A 20,778-nucleotide genomic window follows, 5' to 3' on the forward strand; every position below is an offset into this window, starting at 1 on the left:
TCTTTTTTGTCCAGTAATGCTGAAAATGTGTAATTTACCCAGCCTTTAAGATCTTAAATGGAATACAGGTATTACAAGTATAACTTACTGGGATCCTCTGCAGATTCTTTAATCCGGTCAGATTGGTTGAGGCACATAAATGCTTGATTTTATTTATTTATTTATTTATTTATTTATTACCAGATTAATCAATGATTGGTTGGACTTTAAAGTTTGAAGTTTTGGTTTGTGTGGGGTTTTTTTTGTTGTTGTTGTTAATGCAGGTCTATGGACCAATTTCCTCCATTGATGCGTTCAAAACTTCCAGTGTGGGTACATAATAGTTGCTCGATTGGCTTCACACAATTTTTTAACAATGCAGAAGTAAAAAGGGACTTTTGTGGAGGAACTTGATTGTAAGAGGCATGACAACAGGACCGGGTTAGTGTGAAGGTGAATATTTTTGTGGTGAATTAAGAGAAATATTTATTTAAACTTATTTGAGAGAGACGAGTATTTGAAATAAGCTGTTAAATAAGCCTGACTTAATAAACCAGGTTTAAATGTACTAGGTGTGTACGGGCCACTCTGAATTAGACAGCTTCAATACCCGTCATGTGGACAAAACACACACACATTCAAATATATTGTTCTTTACAGATTGTAAAAGAGGAAACGTCACCTCACATAAAATACATTTTCCTATACCAAGAAAATAGCAAACTTCAAAACCACTGAACAACAACAGATTAATGTGTCTCCAATTATAAATTCATCTATAACATCACAAAATGAATTTGGGCTTATAGTCTCATAGGCTGTTAAAATTATGTGCATGTGATATTAATATTTAAAGGTACTTATCAGCTGATCTGTAAGTAGACTAAGAGGAAGTGAAGCTTTTAAATAAAAATGCCTGTTGACACAAATGCAGAGAGGACATTCAAATAGAAACGTGTGAGTATCCAGCTGAGAGTTGAGCTCAGGCTGCAGATGAGCTTCAGTAACCCGGTGCATGTGTGTTTTATTGGATATGCATGCCACAACGTTTTAAACATTTTATCCTCGCATGTTTAATAAACACGAGACCTTGACAGATCTCTGTCAGATGAGAGCACATCAGGTGGTCTTTTATAACATAACTGTGATTAATTGTGAGAAAGTATTTTGATTAATAATGAATCACCTGGGTTTTTTAAAACTTAGTTGTTCCAGATTCTCAGGTGTGCAAAGTTCAGTTTTTTTTTGTCTGATATTTGTAAATATTATGGCAGTAAGCTAAATGTCTTGGGTTTTAAGTGTTTGATCAGACAGAAAAAAGAGGTTGGATTAATGTCTGCGTGGGAATCGGGCATTTATTTTTTGCTGTATTCAAAGATTTAAAGGATCAGACGCTTAATGAAATGTTACTTTGAGCCGTAAACAGGAGAACAGTAATCAAACCCAGTCTGTTTGTAGGGGAGTAAATTATGGCGTCCGTGTCTCCAAAATGATAATCAGTTGTTCTTCACTAACTGTATGCATAATCTGATTTTTCTCAGTGTCTTTATGTTATTTATCAGCCAAACTTGGCAAATAAGACAACTGACAGCATCATATTTTCCTTTATTTGAGTATTTGATAAGTAGAAATCGTTTCCTTGAGCTCTGAGATGATCTGATAAGCTGTTTTTCAAATTTTCAGATGTTTTACAGGCTAAAGGATTAACCAATTAATGAAGAAAATGATCCCTAGATTAACTGATACCAGAAGATACCACAGCACAAAACATCCGTAATCAAAAGTCCAAAGTTTTGTGACCTGTTTAAACATCATATGAAGTTTCTATGGAGTTGGCTCTTTTGCTTCTTTACATGTCAAAAATGAGCCTTAAACAGAAGAAAAATAAGTTGACTAAACATACTTAATAATATCGTATCGTATATGTATTGTAAATATGGCAGACTCATTAATCTTTCGTTGCAGGTCTGAAATGAAGTAAATGTCCTCATTGAGTGCTGCATTAGGTTAAAAGGTGTTCTGTGTGTCTGGGTTGGGCTGCCTCTCAGTTATGTGATCAGTTAGAGACCCGCTGCCAATGGTTGAATCAAAGTGGGTCAGAGTGTCTCTGGATCTCTTGTTCCTTTTGGTAACACCCCCCTCTTTCCAGTTTTTTCTACCAAATCTCTTTTCTTTACGCGCCTTTTTCTTGGTCCCTTACACCTGCAAGCTGCTATAGCCATTAGCCGATTGCTATTCAGACCACACGGTGTGATTTAAATGTCCCCCTCTGTGTGGCTCTTCCTCTGCCATCCTCACATCCCTCCTCCTCCTTCCCTGTCCTTTTTCCCATCACACCATTCAGGCGTGTCTGCGATGCTAGCTCAGTAGGCGAATCTCTCTATCTGCAGCTCACAATGGCCTGGTCTGTAGTGCCTTTGAAGCTTTGGCACCAAGATCACCAAGACCAGTGGGTTCAGAGTCCCGGCCTACCCTACCTCAGGAGCGCATGACAGGGCCTGTCTCTTCACAGTGGACAGAGAGAGGATAGACGGGCTCACATTCTTGATAGGCACGAGTCACAAAAGTTAAATAAAAAGAAAATGTTGACATGAAGTGGAAAGTCAGTTTGTCTGCACCCAGATCTATCCACTCTAAACTCTGTTCTGGTGGTATTGTTCCCCAGTTTAAGCCCTGTGATCCTCACAAAATAAGATGTTTAAAGCAAATGAAACCAACCTGTTATTACTATTATAACTGATTTATAAATGAAATTTTGCTGCTTTTTTTTCCTCCTGGTGTTCTCACATGTGTCAGTACATTGAGTGTAATGCGTTTAATTCTGGCATGAAATTAATACAAATAAATTTTAGGTATTTTTTTTACTTTTGTGGGATTCATATATTGCTGTATGAGATAAATGTCTGCACATACCATTTGAAAACAGTAGCAAATGCTTCAAGTACACCACTAACAGGCTACCTGAGGCTGTTATCTGGAGACAACAGACAAGATTTGGGTTTTCATTTGTATCCAGGGTGAGATTATATTTGTTTCCCAGGTTGTAATTTGGGAAATGTGTTCCCTTTTCTGGTCTCCACACAAGTGTTTACCTACATGGGACAAAACCGAAGCCTTGGAGTACAAGGCAAGAATTGGGGCTTAGTGAAGGTAGCTTCAGGTGTAACCCTCAGTTTTCAGAAAGCAGCTCACTCTTTACCATGTTAGATCGCCATGGTAACCTCTGCTGCAGATCTAACCTGCTGTGGAACAGGTTGTGTTCAGGATTAGAGGTCAGCAGGTATAAAACCATTTACTACTGACCAATAAAATCTCTGGGAAATATCTGAGAGATCTTCCAATCCAGGAAGATCTCTCAGACCACTGTGTGCAGATAGTGAGAGGTTCTTTCCCTGATGAGCATCAGCATGAAACATGAATTCTTCTTCTTTTATTCCTCTCGTACTGCTGTTGGCTGCAGTTTTAAAACAGTTTTATTCTATAAGCCTCATAGCTCTTAAATTAAATTTGGAAGCAGTCTAAGCCTGTGTTTTAATGTTGTTTTCTATTCTTTACTCTGTGTCAGACTGTTAAATGCTACCGAGCTGGAAGATTGAAATGATCTTACAGTCGTGTAAACATTAATTTAACAAAATAAAAATTGTAATTATACATCAGATTATCCATTGTCTTTAATGACAGAGCTGTGATAAGACTGCTAACTTACACAGTCGAGCACTTTTCCAGCCTTACTGATTAAGGCTTACACACATTTAGACAACATTTTTAATAATACGCTTTTCCTCTAAGTCATACTGCTGCTTTGTCTGCAGCAGCTGTGCTGCTTTCAGCCTGTATTATGTGTTATACTGCCAAATATTTTTCTAAAATTACAGTTTTATCTTTGTTTGTTTAAAAAAATACAATAAAATAAATATAAGCCCAGTAGACATATCCATGTTTCTGCTGCCAACAGCGCCTTTTCCATCTTAACTCGCTTGTAGCCAAATTGGGAAACATTGCATTGAGTTATTCAGTTGATAGCCACCTACATGTGACCACTTAGCCTGATTCATGATGTTAGGTTAAGGGAAGCCAGATAAGGTGACCTGGATATGCTGAATTTCCTTCATATTTCACTTAAATGACAGTTTTCAGTGTAGCTCAGGCTGCTACTCGCATACAGATTCTCATCACACAGATATGTTTGTAGGATAAATGTCTCAATAACTAGTACTAATACTCCAGCCTTGTTATTTAAAGCGTTGATTATTTTTAATACGAATACTGTCGCACCAACATTATATGTCTGCTGCTAAAGATATTCATGTTTGCTTTTCGTCAGTTTATTCAGGTTAGCGCACCTCTCTGACATACCAAACATACTCAGTCTTCTCCTGCTCTCATCCTGTCCTGCTATTTTGGCCCTTCAAAGGTTAACCTCACCATTGGCTGAGGTGGAGGAACCTGATATATCTCCAGGGCTGAATGTGGTCTAAATAAATTACATTTTTCTGGTAAAAAAAAAAAGGAGCTCACGTCAGCATGAAAACCAGCAAGTGAGCCAGCATCCAAACAAGGCTCTGGCTGACAGGTGAACGAGTCCATGCACTGTGAAGTCATTCCATAGAGAACGTACTTTATAGTGAGTGTGGACAGTTTCATATGGCTGACTTTTATCACAGCTGTTTTTACTGAGTTTACTCTATCTGTGCCTGAAGGGTAGAGTTTGTCTCTTCGTGCTCTGCCCACCCGCTGGTTTATAGGACAAGGTCAGGGAGGGTCACAGTCCTCTGAGTGCATCTTCTGTGAAGAAGAGACGTGTGAAATGTGGAGTGGTGTCAAAGGTGAAAGGTCACCGCTGCTTTTGTTTTTCACTTCCTCTTTTGCAGGCCCTGCAGAAGCTGGCAAATCAGTATTTAAAGAGAGAATGGCCAGAGACAGAAGAACCGTCAGACCACAGGTAAATTCCTTTTCCAAAACACACAGAAGCTGCTTTGGACTGTTTATTGTTTATAGATCTTGTTTATTGTTGTTGTTTTTTTTGTGTGGGGTGGGGGGGTTGGGGGGGTTAAGCTGTGGTGAGGGGTCCTTGTTAAAATTTTGTGCAGCTCTCAATCACATCAAGAAAAGACAAAACATGGCACGCTGATCTCATACTATGACAATAATTTCTCTTGAATTTATCTTTGCTGGTCTCATTATTATTATAGACATGCACAAGTCCAACTTTTTCCTTTTCTCCAATGATACCAGCGCCTTGGCTTTGGGTATTTGATCTAAAACTAGTGCTTAGTTGTGAATCATTCCTTTACATGTAATGCAACATAAAATGGCTTTCCTAACTTTGTAAAATAAGATATGACTGAACAATACATCCAACTATATAAAATCAATAAACTGAGAGAGAGAGAGAGAGAGAGAGTCATCAGGCTGCTGCACACTGCTGTCATTTACGGTCACACGGTTTCTCCCTTTCCTGAACTTTCTCACATTCATGCGTTGGGTGTGAAGCTGACAGACACAGCTGAAAGGAAATAGCATTAACTGAGGTGACAACATGTTGTCATACAGTAAGCGCAATAAAAGCTTCACAACAAGTGTTACAACACGCCAACGCCTTCCTGGATTCTACCTCTGACATTAACCATTTGATCTCAAGTCATCAGTGGAAACACTAACAATGTGCAATCAGAATAGGACATTTTTTTTTCCCTTTTATGACGTTGTCTAGAATATAGTCTAGAGATAACGTCTACCTGGCGGAACACAATGACAGTGAAAGTAAACTAGGGAGAGAAGGCGAACCAAAGCATTGTTGTCACCAGATCTTTTACGTCGTGTCAGCTCACTTCGACCACAGTTTGCAGTTAAATTTTAAAAAAGAGAAATAAATCTGTTGTAGCTGGTAGGAAATACCTGCAGGTTGCCATGCTGTGCTTCCTCCATCCTTTACTCAGCTGCCCTGCAGCGTAAGCACATAAAACAAAGAACAGCATAGAGTTGAACTAAATAGATCTGACCATTGTCACTGATACCTGATCCAGCTTTAAGAGCCAGCCTCAGACTCCTACTTCCATCCCTTTGGTTTAGATCGCTAAACTGTCTTTACTCTACTTCATAACTCTGAGAGCAGATACAGAAAAAACACTAAATATGTTTCATTTTTGCAGTAGTTTATTCTGCTCTGAGCTCAGGGTATCAGATGTATCACCAGCTCTCCACCTGCTTCAGGTTGTAGTTAAAGTTGTTCCTCCTTTATTTGACGGAGGACCACCACAGCAGTGACCTAACCAGCATTCCAACAGCTTGAGAGCAGCGGCTGAACTTTTAAAGTAAAAGCAAGGGTATTGTTCGACAATAAGTCAATGACGATGTTATCTCGGGTGATTGAAAAAAAATGAAACATAAAATGTATTTGGGTGGTGGTTAAAACAGCCGGGCGTCTGAAACACTGAAATCCAGCTTGTCAAATGTCACATAACAGTGAGCTGATTATATCGGGCATGGACTCGGCATCTCGAGATGTCATTTTGGCCTGTGGGAATTTATAACACACATTTCTCATTAATCACAAACAGACTAAACATCTAGTCTTAAATAATTATGTTAGTAAATAATGAAGCCTTGACTTTTCGTCCTTCCTGTATACAGGTTGTCGCCTGTATTTACTCACACATTTGTCATTGTTGGTTCAAATCAGGGAGAATTTTGGATTGTTTGCTTTCCTGCTGATGGAAACGTGGCAGCGTCGTCATACATTTGAGTTCACGCAATAGCCCGATGGCACGTCAGACCATATCCTATTTTGTTCAATAGTGCATCTCTAGCTGTTTAGTTGCTCACTTAGCATTCGTTATGGCGAAAAATGTCTCACTGCATCAATCTGCGTTTGTTTGTTTTTAGGAACATGTATTGTGTTTGGAGGGCCTATTTGGAGGGTATGCTCCAGGCAACGCAGTCCAGAATAAGCACCTGCGACAACTACAAAGTCCAAGTGGCCGACGCAGCCAAGACGGCACGACTGCAGAAGGAGCAGCAGCTTAGGAAGGTATTGCAGGTCTCACTTCTGTCCTTACATTGACGTGGACTGCTGTACTGATGCAATGCAGAGTGTTTGTCTCGGTTCCCCAAAGGGCAAAAGGGAAGTTGATGGTTTTAGAAGCATGATGCTCACATTGGTTACTGTTTAGACCTTTAGACACTAAATGATGCTGTTTAACCAGATGTTAATGGCTCTCGTGAACTAAGTCTGAAGACACTTTCTGTCCTTAAACAACCACCTGAAAATTGTGACAGTGGAAGCTGAAGTCAAGTGATCAGCTGGCTTCCTATTTCATGCACATCAACAGGAACAAAGTGGCTTTTATTATTTTTAACACACAAAACACAAATGGTGTGACATGCCCACACACTAATGATAAAGTTCTGCTTTTCATACTTGTTTCTGTAAAACAACGATGAAGTCACAAACTGCTCAACTGCAGTTTTCCCTGATGTCATTTTTATCTGCACAATCCCCTTTTTCCATTTCGTTTAGTGCTGTCATCCCCAGATAGTGTGTGTCAGTTATGATTGCAGCATAAAACGGGAAGAAAATGTTGTGATAAAATTGTTAAATTACTGTATTGTACTAATTCTTCTGAGAAATAGTTTAAAAAATATGATGTTAACCCCAGTTTGGTTATGTACTTTCTGCATGGTGGGAGTTATTTAAGTGTGACACATCAAATACCTGATTAACATCGGTAAGGTTGATAAGATGGAAAATAATCCCTTTCTCTTATGGGCAAATCAAAGGACAACATAACACCTAAAGCTTCCTAACGTTTGGCTTCAACAGCCCTCAGCCCGAGTGTCTGGAGAAGTTGGCTGACGCTAACATTAGGTTGTGATGCCACTTCTGAGAGAACCATGGCCGACTTCAACAGAATCTGTCAGACTGTTTGCATTATATGAAAGTGTCTGATAAAGAGCAGGCATCGGTAATTATCAGTTACCAGTGGCTGAACCTGTGGCTACACACAGGACCACACAGATGTGGTTTAAGACACACATGGGTTTGCCCATATGGTGACCATGTCAGTCCAGCCCAAACTGAAAGAAAGCATAATAAAAAATAATCATATTGAACTGTGTCGTTGTGTAAACACTAAGTCAACATGCTTATGAAGTGTGTAGAAAAACTAAGTACACTGCGTGATTTGGTAGCTGCTAAAGGTGGATCTATAACTTGAAGTAATTGTTTTCTGAATTACTCAGTCTCTCAAATCATAGGGGAATTTTAACCCCTTCTTGAAAAGTTGGGATTTGCAGGCATTCATTTATGCGCAGCTCTATTAAGCTCCCACCACAGTTTTTCAGTCAAGTTGAGGTCTGGACTTTGATGGGCCATTCCAACATTATGATTCTTTTCTTATTTAGTCATTCGATTGTAGATTTACTGCTGTGCTCATAATCATTGTCCTGCTGCATGATTTAAATTCAGCCAAGCTTTAGCTATTGAACAGCTCTAAATCTAGAGTACTTTGTTATACAGAGGAGTTCTGGAAAGTGCCCAGTTCCTCTGGCTGCAAAACAAGCCAGATCATGACCCCTTAACTGCTGTGCTGACAGTTGGTTTGAGGTGTTTGTGCTGATAGTCTGACCTTGTGGTGATTTTGCTGGAACACTGACTCCTGGTAAGTTTGGGGCTTTGTATTATCACACACCTGAAAGCTTCAGACCTGCAAACTTGCAAAAACTTCTGCTTTAATTGAGGTGATCACAGTCGATTAAGTAGCACCTGGCTACTACTTACCCACTTAATTCGCACAGAGGAGGTAAGGGTGTGTTTAGATCTTTTTAAATAAACAACAGTGGAATATATCATGTGTTATTATTCATCTGAGGTTGTAATGACCTAATTTATTAGGACTTGGTAAGGACCAGATGATTTTCTTAATTTTTGTTGTGCTCTGATACACAAAACTTTGTATTTTCACATAACTTTATGTATTCCTAGTTAAAGTTTATTTTGAAAGTCAGGCAGTCTTTGAGACGAGAGGGTATATGTACTGAAAGGAGGACTGTTCAAGACACACAAAATGAAGGTTATAGGGAAAAGAGTGCTTACAGGAGGGAGCAAACATCTGAGCAGGCGAGTCACTAAAAAAGAAACTTCATAACTTCAGACAGGCTTGCTGTTATGGTGCTCCTGAAACGCAGCGTCACTTTCTGGTAAAAATCCATCACAACGATGACGTTGCAGAGTAGACATAGTCACATCTTCCTCGTCTTCAGGTCAGTGTTACTACCCAGTGGAAACTCTGTGCGCAGGTTCTTGTAAACGGTGTAATAAACAGTCAGCCTTTGAAGGGCAGAGTTCACAGTACTGTCTCGTCTTATCATTTAGAGCTGCTATCAGCTCTGCAGTTAGCTCTGCACGTCTGGAGTTTTTTTCCTCATCGTAATGTCTGACGCCTCTGTGCCACGTTCTGGTTTATGCTGGCCACGTTCCACTGCCTGCAGCCTACAGTGCTGCTCTTGTTGGGCCTCACCTTTTTGGCAGTTTCCATCAAAGCTCCTGTATTTAGCGTGTGCCATGATGTCATTACTCACTCCATGTGTTGTATAGATATGCCTGAAGGGCATTTGCATATTTCTCAGCGGTTGCATTGCAGGAATTTGCATAGATGTAAAAGCCCTTATTTGTTTTGTTTTTTGTTCTCGGTGTCTCCAATTTGATGTCATCAGTGTATTGAGCAGCTGACTGTGGTCCAAGCTGAGCTGCAGGAGTCGGTGAAGGAGCTGACCAAGAGCAGGAAGAAGTACCAGGAGGCAGAGACGATGGCGCAGGCAGTCCGAGAGAAGGCAGAGCTGGATGCAAAGTATGATCCAAATGACTCTACTCTCTTTGTTAGACTATGCTAAAGTTTAAGGTAAAACCAGATCTGCCTCTGCTGCTGCCTGTAGAGGCAGATATGATGAAAAAAAACCCTACATTTTAATGATAAGTATTTGTTTGTGGAAATGTCCTCAGTAGATCAGGGCAGTAATGGTAAAAATGGTATCTTTCTTCTTTTCTGTACCAAAAATCCGACAAATTCATGACTTTCTGTCATTTATTTTGAAAAACTTTCACCACTCTCTCATTGGCAGCGCTTCTTACTGTAACGTTTGATCCACACATTGCTATGGGAAAATGGCCCTTTGGTCTGTGACCTCTGTAAGCACTTTCCTGACAAGTTTATGGACTCAGTGTCTAATTTTAGATCACACTGAATGAAACATAAAGTGCATTTGGTAAATTACAGTGATCCTAAGAGTCAGAAAGAGGTATCGCTATGGGCTATCCACTTTCTTTCTCAACCTGTGAGCCAATATGTGTGGAGTTTCTCAGTCAGATCAGAAATAAAAACCTCTTGTGTATTTTTACAATCATTTCTCCTTGACTAAATTCAAGTGTCTTGAAGTCACTCAAAGGGAGTCAGAAAAAGCAGACCGCCATGCTGCACTGGAAATAAACTGAATAATAATATGACGGTGATGTTGTTGACGCCTGTTTGCAGAGCAGTTAATTAAAACAAACTCCAGATGTGCTGAAAAGCACAGCAAACAATTATCACTTGTATGTACAGGGGTTCTTCTGTAAATTAATTGATTTGCCTTCCTTCTGTCACTGAAAACTCCTTCATATTAAAAACTTATTTCACTGAAAACAAGAGAAATTTCCAAGGTTTAAGTTAACAGAAATAGTTTCCAAATCAGATGTCACAAATCAGCTCTTAAATTCAGATCTGAGCACATTATTTTGCTCTGAGTGGATCAAAAGTTCCAATGAAAATCAAAGCACATTTTAGTCGAAAATTCTAAAAAACAACACCATTTTTTAGTTTTATCAAACAAGCAGCTCTCAGGCTCTTTGCATGACTCGATGGAGGCACTTTGGCCTGGCACGACATGAACAGCTGGCACTTTGACTCACCACATAGCAGACATTTTTCTGCTCATCAGGAAAGTTTATTACCAGGCTGTCGGAGAGGATTGATAGCTGGGCCACCACTTACAAATAATACTATAAATGCTGTGTTTTTCTGGTCTGTTGTGTCCACACACACGCACACATTCTCAGATGACTCCTCTGAGGTTTGCCTTTTGAAATTCTGCAGAATGAAACACTCCAATAAGAAGAGAAGACTAAAGTTTAATAATTTCACACAAACTGCTCTGCTCACAATTGTTTACACTCATGCAGCTGTTATTGCACATCGTCAGGGTTTAAATTGGAAGCAGCAGGTCTGTAATCAGTTCCAGCCTTTGCTCAGATTTATTTTTTTTTATCAAAGTGGATCTCTTATTATCTTAAAGGCATTATGATAGCAGCTTGGTTTAAACATTCAGCAGTGGAAACGATTATTTACTCTTCTTCCTGCCGTCGTTTCATCCACCCTGCACATGCATAAAAATCAGATGAGAGACCTGGTTATTTGTATATATATCGTGTTATTCTCCAGGAGTTAAACAGGTGAGGATGATGTGTTTCTTGTTTACATTATGTCTAAAGTTGGGTTCAAACTGTAAATCAGAGGAAAAAAAGAAGCAATGTGAAATGACTATAGTGATATCTTTGTTCGTGGTCACACTGTGGATGGGAATCTCTTGTAGTTTCCGACATTACTGCAGGTGTGCCATGAGGTTAAAATTCCAAATAGGAATTTGGAAATAAATATTGAGGCTCAAACTGCATTAGATAAAAGTCATCTGACTGAGTTACCTGATTAAACAATTTAATTTAATTTTTGATTTACTATAGGTGGACAAAGGTAATTACAATCAAACATTAAACAAGCATTAGAATTAAAAGGGAATATCATGTTAAAAATGCACATATGTTAATTTTGTAAACAATCCGGTTCCAGCAGAGTAACGTGGGTATTAAATGTGTCACTGTAATAGTGTTAATGATCATTACACTGATTCCATTGTTGTGGTTGTTCTGCTGTCTTTAGATTTTTACTTCCTTCTAATGTAGGTTTTAATTTGTCATAATGAGACAAATAAGATACAACGCTACAGTTCATGAGCTGCTCCTGTGTCTCTCAAGCAGACATGAAGCAGATTTGATAAAATTATAAAAGGAAAGGCCTCTCATCCATGACCACAGAGTATAATCGCCCTCTAGAGTCAGGCTCGTTTCGTAGTTTATCTCTACTGTTTCATTAATTACTTTACTGCAACCTCAGCTTATCTACACACTTGATGGCTAACTAATGTAAAGTGCCATTCACAGTTTTTTCCTCTGTGGGTATTTTTCCTTTTCCTAACAGCATAGAGAATGAGTTTTATTTTATTTTAATTATTTATTTGTTTTGTAAGTACCTGGCTATTGGATTTAGGGGCGTGGCCGGTTTGATTGATAGATGTTTCTACATGGGCTCACCTTAAATAACTGCTGTCCCTGAACTTGACCTCTCCTCCATGTGAGGTGTTGATACCTTTTGGTACATTTTTGTACTTACTTATTGTAATTGCACATCCAACTGAGGCTCCTTTTTTATGTTGTCAGCCTAAATTTGATTACTTGGTTAAACTGGAAAAGGCAAAACATTGATGCTCATGTTAAAAACCAAAGAGTAATGATTTTGTATCTTCTCCGCAGGTCAAAGCTGAGTCTCTTCCAGTCCAGATCTAGTCTTCAGAGGGCCAGCGTAAAGGTATAAGATCTTGAATCCACGAGCCCAACGTTTAGTGGCGTTTTTGTTGTATGAGCTGTTTAAACTTTTCTTCCTCTTCTAGCTGAAAGCAAAGCGGAGCGAGTGCAACTCCAAAGCCACGCACGCCAGAAACGACTACCTTCTCATGCTTGCGGCCGCGAATGCGCACCAGCAGCGCTACTACAACACAGACCTCATTGACTGCATCAAGGTGAGCATATATACATCTGAATTGGTGGGTGAAGGGAGACATGGTGTAAATCTAAACACACCTTTCTATCACTGTATACAGATTTTAGATGGGAGGATCTATGAGCAGGTAAAGGATTACCTGGTGTCACTGTGTCAGACAGAGCTAGAAGCCTACCAGGCTGTCCACAACATCTTCAACCAGATCCTCAACAGCTCAAATGGGGTGAGTCTTAAAGCCTGCAGGACATCCACCACCTCACATCCATGTCTGTACCAAATAGGCAGGTACAGAGACCCGTTTGTAGTTACTTAACCTGCTTAACCTGCTAGCTGAATGTGGAGTAAGAGAGCATGGTGGTGCTGTGATTAACCGTAACACTGTGGTTGTAGGTGTGAATGTGAGAGTGTTTGATTGTCAGATGTAACAGCTAAGCATACGTTTTTTAGGTAGACTCCAAGTGGTTTGCAAAAACTCGACTGGACTGCACTGGACTGTCAGCCTGTCCAGGGTGTAACCCCGCCTCTCACCCTGTGACTGCTGGGATAGACTCCAGCCTTCCCACAACCCAGTGTTAGTTAAGATAAAGCGCTGTGTCAAAAAAAGGGTGACTGTGGCTTGTAGTGGGTCAGTAAGACCAGAAAATCACACTGTAAATAAATACATTTTTAATTTTATCCTGAAATAAATGCTTGTACCAAAGATATCAACGTATCTTCAGGTGTGCAGCTGCATGTTTGTTTTGTTTTTCTGTAACTTCAGCTGTTGTTTGAAAGGCCCGGCCGCTCTGGTTGTATGTCATTAGAGTAAGGTTTAAAGTTACCGCAAAGGACTACAGACTGATATTAAATGGAAGATGAGTCAGACTATATTATAAACTGTGTCCACCACATTTTCCAGGAATAAAGCTGGAACATGTGCAGCACTTTTTTGTGTGTAATAGACTGGGTTTTGTTAAACCACTTGGCTTTCTGTGTAAAAATATTTTTTGTCAGTCAGTTTATGCCTTAAGGTGTTTACTGCATCTGGTCCTAAAATTCAAAATTTACTTGGACACAAGTTACTTTGGACACAAATGTAATTTTGGCAAAACCAAAACAGTTTTTCCAAAAATATGCATAGTTATGCTTGAACAAGCTGTGTTTGATACAGCTTTGCAATAATGACACTTATGATGTAAGAATAAAATAAACACTGGCACTGGTTATGCCTACTTTTGACACACTGGGAAGCTCACCAGTCATGTCACAAGGTTGTTGGAGTCAGTCTCAAAGTAAATGAGTCAGTCCCCATACACTTATAAGCATGTTTACAGCCTAGTATATAAAGTAGTTTGGTCTTTATGAATATTTTCCCCTTTTCTAAGAACTCTGGGAGGGGTGACTTTATTCCATAAGCCAACCATGTAGAGATTGGAGTTAGGGGTGTGTCTGCTTTGATTGATGTTTAACCCTAACACAGACCATCCAAGAAGTCTATACTTCTATAGTTTTTAATCTGCCACTTAGCAGTACATATATATACATATATATGCATGACAGCAGTCCACCCTCTCATCCGAATTTGGTAACTTCTGGCTACAGAAATGTAACGTGGCAGAGGGCAAAAGCTCACTTTGAGTCCATCTCTCAGATACCATCTATGTGTATCTATTTGACCTTTCTCTGATGACCCAGTTTTTTATGTTCATGCAGTCCTATTGTTGATCCCAGTGCAGTGCTGTAGTCATTAGGTCTGTTAATGTAAATGTGGATCAGTCCTTCTTTTGATCACTTTTGGAGGGCTCTAAAAATTCAGTAACTTACTTTGCGAACCTTAGAAGAGCTGGATTCGAGCGCCTCACCAACTGCTAATTAATTTAAATGGGTTGAGTTACGTTGCCGCTCCTTGGTTACACGCTGCTGAGCTCCCGTTGGCCTCTCAGGTCACCTTCAGAGGGGCATCTTGTTGCTGCTCAGGCCTGAATCTGAACAAATCAGAGGGAAGAGCGAGGGAAGCGGTGGGTGCAGCGGTTTTCGGCAGGGTTCACATTACAGCCCATGTGCTTCCTGTGTCAACACAGAAACAGATCTTATGTGTGCTCTGCGTAAAGTGACGTTCTGAATTGACTCGACGAAACTCTCATGAATGTTTTATTGTTTGTTTTCAGTTCTGTGGTCTAAATATACCATAGCATACAATTTTTATTTATGAAGCACTTTAAAACAACAGGGCCGCACAATAAAACCAAACATGAAAGACAAACACAGGCCAGAGAGTAAAAGATACATAAGAGATGTAGAAGTTAACAATAAAGGAGTGCTTAAAGAGAAAGGTAAGGTCACAGTCATCATCTCATTTTTAATAGTTGTTCCCCATTTTAATGGGGCATAACTATTAAAAATAATGTAAGTGTATTTTTAAATGAACCTTAAGCTAGTAAAGGGAAGCCAAAGTTGGAGTGATGTGCTCTTCTTTACTTGTACCTGTTACAAATCGAGCGTCTGTAGGCCAGCAAAGGAGGCCTGGCTAATTCCAATAAGAAGCATATTGCAGTAGTGGGAGGAGATTATTATAAGAGCAAGCGTTACTGTTTTAAGATTGCATTTAAAGAGAAGGGTCTTAATTTTGACAGTATTTTACCACTGGGTGTCATCACCCAAATATGCGATGATGGTTTAAACACTGTGACTTTCATCTCAATGTCAATAAGGATATCAAAGTGAGGCTGCAATGTGCTTTACTGGGAAATAAACTTGACAGTCATCCTTGTAACAGGGAAAAGAAATGCTGTGTTTCTGAAAAATAATAAGAGGCAGCAGGTACAGAGAGAAAAGTAGAGATCCAAGAATTCAGCCTTGTGGCCCCCCGACCCCCACCCCAGGGAGGGCAGTATAGGTGGAGGTAAAATCATCAGTGCTGACACAGAAACTTCTATCAGAGAGGTAGGATGTAAACCACCAGAGAGCTTAGCCAGTGATGCCCACCCACCACACCAACCTATAGATAAAGATCTCATGGTCCATGGTGTCAAAGGCAGCTGTTAAGTCCAATAACACAAGCAGCACACAGTCACCCGAGTCAGCTGCTAAAAAATGTGATTAAAAAGTCTTAACAGAGCAGACTCAGTGCTGCGGTGAGTTTTAGTGCCAGATTGGATCACTTCCAAAATTGCTTGTTCATCCAGGAAGGACTTCATTTGGGTCTAAAAGGGTTTTTTTTCAAGGAGTTTAGACTGAAAAGTTAGTTTGGAGTTTGGTTTGACATTTCACAGAAGGATCTGAGCTGGGTTTTTAAAGCAGGGGTTGCACAACAGCATGTTTAAAGTGAGATAGTTTAAATTGTATTCTGCGGGTCTGATGGGATGAAAGTAATGCCTCTCAGATAAATACAATTGTTGAACTTTACTATTACTATTATCACAGCTTATTCCAGTTCTTTCTCCTCTTTGGTTTCAGTTCAGTAGTAAACTGAGAATGTTGTGTATACACCGCCTGCTCTGTCCAGATTTGACCCAAGCTGTGACAAACGACTGTCCAAATGCTCCTTTTTCCTGTTTATCTGGAGTTTTGGGGCCAAAGAAAGCTGTTGTTGTAATCTCATACTGATATGAGAGAATATAATGTAATGTTACTGTGTGGAGATAAAGATAAAAGTGGATATTTGTCATGATACATCAGAGATTTTGATTTAAAGAATATAAAACTGATATTACTAAACCTGATTTCCTTCCATCTATTTTCTGCTGCTTATCTGAGTGGGGCAGCAATCTAAGCAGATGCCCATACGTCCCCCTCCCCAGCCACCTACTCCTGCTCTTCCTGGAGAACAGTGAGGCGCCGCTCTGGTGCCTTTCAGTGTAAACGAGTAGCTTTCCAAATAACTCAGCTCTTCATCATTTTTCTAAGGTAGAGCTCAGACATCCTTCAGAAGATGCTCATTTGTGTCAGATTTTAGCCATAGGTAAAGGTATGACTGTAGACTGACAGGTAAATCAACAGGGATCAATACCCCACTCCTCTTGGACTGCTGACTTTTTTTTATAAGAGTCAGCAGTCCAAGCAGAGATGCCTATAAGTTCCTTTTCCCACTTAAGCAGTATTTATGGTCACACAAATGTATCTGACAACAGACAGGCAGCGAGTACCGGGATACCACGGCGAGCCAGTCGAGATACATAATGTGTCCCAATGTGTCCGATGTGTCTTTGGTCTGCCCTTACCAGACAGAAACACCTCATCTAGGAGACATTCTGGAGGCCTCCTATTTCAGATGCCAGTCAAACCACCTACACTGGGTCCTTTCCTTTCTGTGAATGATCACAGTTGAGGAGGAGAAGCTATGCTGTCCCCTGGTATGGTCTCCCCAAGGCAACTGATTCTTGATGAGGGAATTGTACTTAAGTACAATTAAAAAGACTAAGGTTACCAGCCTGGGACCAGTACTGGAGAGGTTTTTTTTTCTTCAAAACAGCTGATAGCTGTGCCCCATGAGTTTAGTTTAAAATAGCCACACAGGTACTTCGTCCTCCCTCGGGTGGGCAGAGAGCTTTGTGGTCCAGGTGGTGGTCCAGTCCCCGGCTGCTTTAGCTGGCTTTAGAAATAACCTGAAATTAGAATTAAAACTGTTTGTACCTTCACCTGTGTTACTTATAGTGATATGTTATGTAATTTGTTAACTGTCTCTTTAAGTGGACTTGGTAGTGGAATCATTCGCTTTCAGCAGCTGGAGGGTGAGCGTTTGTTAAAAATAGTCTGTGTGAAAATAGGCAGGCGGTGAACTCGAGCCTGTGATACGTTTTTAATGTCAGGCTGTGACCACAAACACCAGAGTGGTCACCAGCATTCAGATCAGCTGATAGTAACCAGAAACGGCTTTATGGTCATTCTTTTAATTGTTATTGGCGTTTTCTTTTGTTTGACTTGTGTAAAATAATAAAAAGCTGATTTTGGTTCATTTTATAAGCAAATAAAATAACTTAATAAGACAGAAATAAACTGACAGAGTAATGGAAAATTAAATTATTAATGTGGCCCTAAGCTACACGGATCACTGGGCACAATTCATTCAGCTGGAGGTCTTTTTTTTTTTTTTTTAAGTTAATTTTAAATAGAAAAAAATGTGGGCAAGAAATTAAAACTAAATAGGGAGCAAGCCTGAACCCTAAAGGCTTTACTAAGTGTTAATTATGCAGCTTTAGACATGGGCTGATTTGTAATCTTGTGATAAACCTTAAATAAGTATATATGTATATTGTTGTCTGTTCCCTTGAAACACATGCAGGTTCTGCAGGAGTTTCACCAGCAGCTGTTTGTGCAGAAGAACATGGCGTTCCAGCAAGCACCAGACTTCATGTTCCAGCCTGTCGACTCAGACACGGTAAATCCTGATGTTTTTCTCTTTTTATTCATTATTAAATGCATAAAATATCAAATGCGATTGCTTTTATTGATTATTGGGGAAGATAAACTCGTATTTATTATGCATGGAATAAAAATCCCCAACCTTAAAAATCCAGAACTTAACATGATTTCTCTAAAATGTTCAAGTAAAACTTGAAGAATAGTTTTTGAAACTATTAAAATCCAAATCTCAAAGTGTTTGGGTTGCTTTTAACACAAATTTTGTAGCATAAAATAAGGTTCATGTTTGACTAATTTAGTTGGCAAGAGGTGTTAATCAGTTTACCGGAAAATCAAAGTGAAGTGAAATGTGGATCCTTCAGGTTTGGACAACACAGGTTGGAAACCACAGATAAAATGCTGTAATGTAAACAGATCAGAGGAGCTTGTTGAGAAGTGGAACAAAGCTCAACAGATGACAGATTAATTTGTTTAGACAACAATCAATACAAAATCAGACGAGTGGAACAAGCAGCTCACGGGCATCCTGAAAGCTGAGCTGGCTGAGCCACGTGGCCACAAAAGCCCGGACTGGACTCAGCTCAGGACCTTCATGCTCAAAGCGGCTTTAGGCTGAGCAGGTCCACCATTTTGGTCCAGAGTTAAACATCTCAACAATACCAGATGCACAAAAGATTTTTGTTTTTAGACATTCATGATCAATGGAGAATGAAGCTTGAGGAGCTGGGCGATGACTTTTCCTCTAAATTGAGAAAAAAGCAGGAAAAAATGTTCAAATTTTTCTCATTTTCTAAAAATTTGTAAGTAACAGACAAAGTAGCTCCATTGTTTGAGTGTCAATAATCTGTCTGCACTGAAATTAATGACTAATTTAAATAGATTTTAATCACAAAAGTGCTGCACACACATTATGGAACATTCTCGGTAAGAAGTCAAAGCAGGAAACATAATAAGTCCTGCGTGATTGGTCTTTATCTTTGTTAGTCTGAACTATGAGCCCGAAGGCAGAACAGTGAACTCTTGACTTTGTACTGTACTCCTCGCCCTGCACAGGAACTTAGATTATTTCCCATTTTTAGTTTTTATTTACAGATGTGTCGTCTCATTTCCTCACCGTGGGACTATTTCCAGCTCGTGTTTGTTCCGACTTTATCAGACTGTTTATCTTCCTAAATAAATGCACAACCTCTACTTTTAATTTGCACTTCAGTACATACATATATATATATATATATATATATATATATATATATATATATATATATTAGCACCTTTTGAAGCATATCTTAACTAGTTGCTGTCCTAAACACAGAGGAATATCTGCACAATATAATGAGATTTTCCATTTTTATTGTTAATGTACACCAAGCACTTATTCCTCTGAACTTTATTTCTGTCATCTCACATTTTCAGGAAGTGTAAACAGATAAACGCGTGCTTTAAAGATTGTCTCAACTCATTGTCCTCACTGCTAAATGACCAGTGATTATAAGACAAGATACAGATACAGTAATCTGGAACTGTCACTGTTTTCCATTCAGTTTTGCTACCAAGCTCTCGTTTTGTCTTGTGCTTTAAATCAAAGAGTTTCGCCTCGTTTTAAAAGTCCAAACACTTGTTGTTTATTCATCTTGAGCCATAAGGTTATGAAAAGAGACAGAGTATCTGCAGTCTTCTTTGTCTGTGATTACCTGGTCTATTTCCATCATTTCATCAAAATCCATCCGGCAGCATCAGGCAAAATCTACCTGACTGATATCTGACAGATGCCAGCTAGAAGATGATCCTGGTATCAATATGGAGAACTTTCATTTGCACTCACTTGGTAGCACACATGTTAAGAGCTTTGAGAGTTTTACCCAAAATGCCGTATTCGCCGGTGAATTAATAGAAAACACACAAAACATCCGGCAGCACCGATGTTTGCTTCTGTTTCTCCACATCATAGAGATTAAATTGGTGCAGGATTGCTGTTTGAAACTACTTGAAACAACTCAAAGTTGATTAAAGGAAACAAGATTTTGGCTTTAGATTGTGGCGTGGCTTAAAGTTGATTATTTGCAGTTTTTTTGTTTGTTTGTTTTTTACCAGAGCTTTAATGTGTTTTTCCAGCCCCTGTTAATTTTACATGGTCCTGTACTTTAAAAATTATGAATCTTCAGAAGCGCAGTTGAAAAAGTTTTAAATTTCAACCCACCACTATGCTCTTTCTGGGCCTATAATTCATAAAAAAAATAAGTAGAATGAAGGTAATATTTATGCATGACTTCATTAAATGTACAAAAGTTATTACACATATATATTCAGCTGATTGTAACGGGGTCATGTGTGTGTGGAATGACCCAGGATTTTTATTTTATAAAACACCCACCGGTGTAAACCTCCCTTTCTACATGATTGCCCTGTGTAACAGGTCATGTAACATGTAACAGGCCTTTAAAGTTAGCTAAGAAGTTTACAGAAAATCAAATGCTGCTGTTCACCTCATGATTGCCACAATATGGCTGGTGAAATGATGCTGCTGCGAGAACTTTCCAGAGTTGCTAAATTCTTCCGCTCTCAGCTTTATGGATTTCTCAGTTCAACTTGACTG

General features: G+C 39.4%; 1 protein-coding gene across 1 annotated transcript in view; it reads left to right on the plus strand.

The window, feature by feature from the left end:
- LOC134637301 (F-BAR and double SH3 domains protein 2-like) overlaps positions 1–20,778 on the plus strand; it is a 43,749-nt gene that overhangs the window by 11,550 nt on the left and 11,421 nt on the right. Inside the window, exons 4-10 of the mRNA XM_063487693.1 lie at positions 4,851–4,921; positions 6,865–7,009; positions 9,694–9,827; positions 12,599–12,653; positions 12,736–12,864; positions 12,946–13,068; positions 18,106–18,201. Of these exons, the coding sequence (XP_063343763.1) occupies positions 4,851–4,921; positions 6,865–7,009; positions 9,694–9,827; positions 12,599–12,653; positions 12,736–12,864; positions 12,946–13,068; positions 18,106–18,201 (753 nt within the window). The remainder of the gene's footprint in view (positions 1–4,850; positions 4,922–6,864; positions 7,010–9,693; positions 9,828–12,598; positions 12,654–12,735; positions 12,865–12,945; positions 13,069–18,105; positions 18,202–20,778) is intronic.

Source organism: Pelmatolapia mariae, linkage group LG10_11 (genome assembly GCF_036321145.2).
Source record: "Pelmatolapia mariae isolate MD_Pm_ZW linkage group LG10_11, Pm_UMD_F_2, whole genome shotgun sequence".
NCBI classification, from domain to species: domain Eukaryota; kingdom Metazoa; phylum Chordata; class Actinopteri; order Cichliformes; family Cichlidae; genus Pelmatolapia; species Pelmatolapia mariae.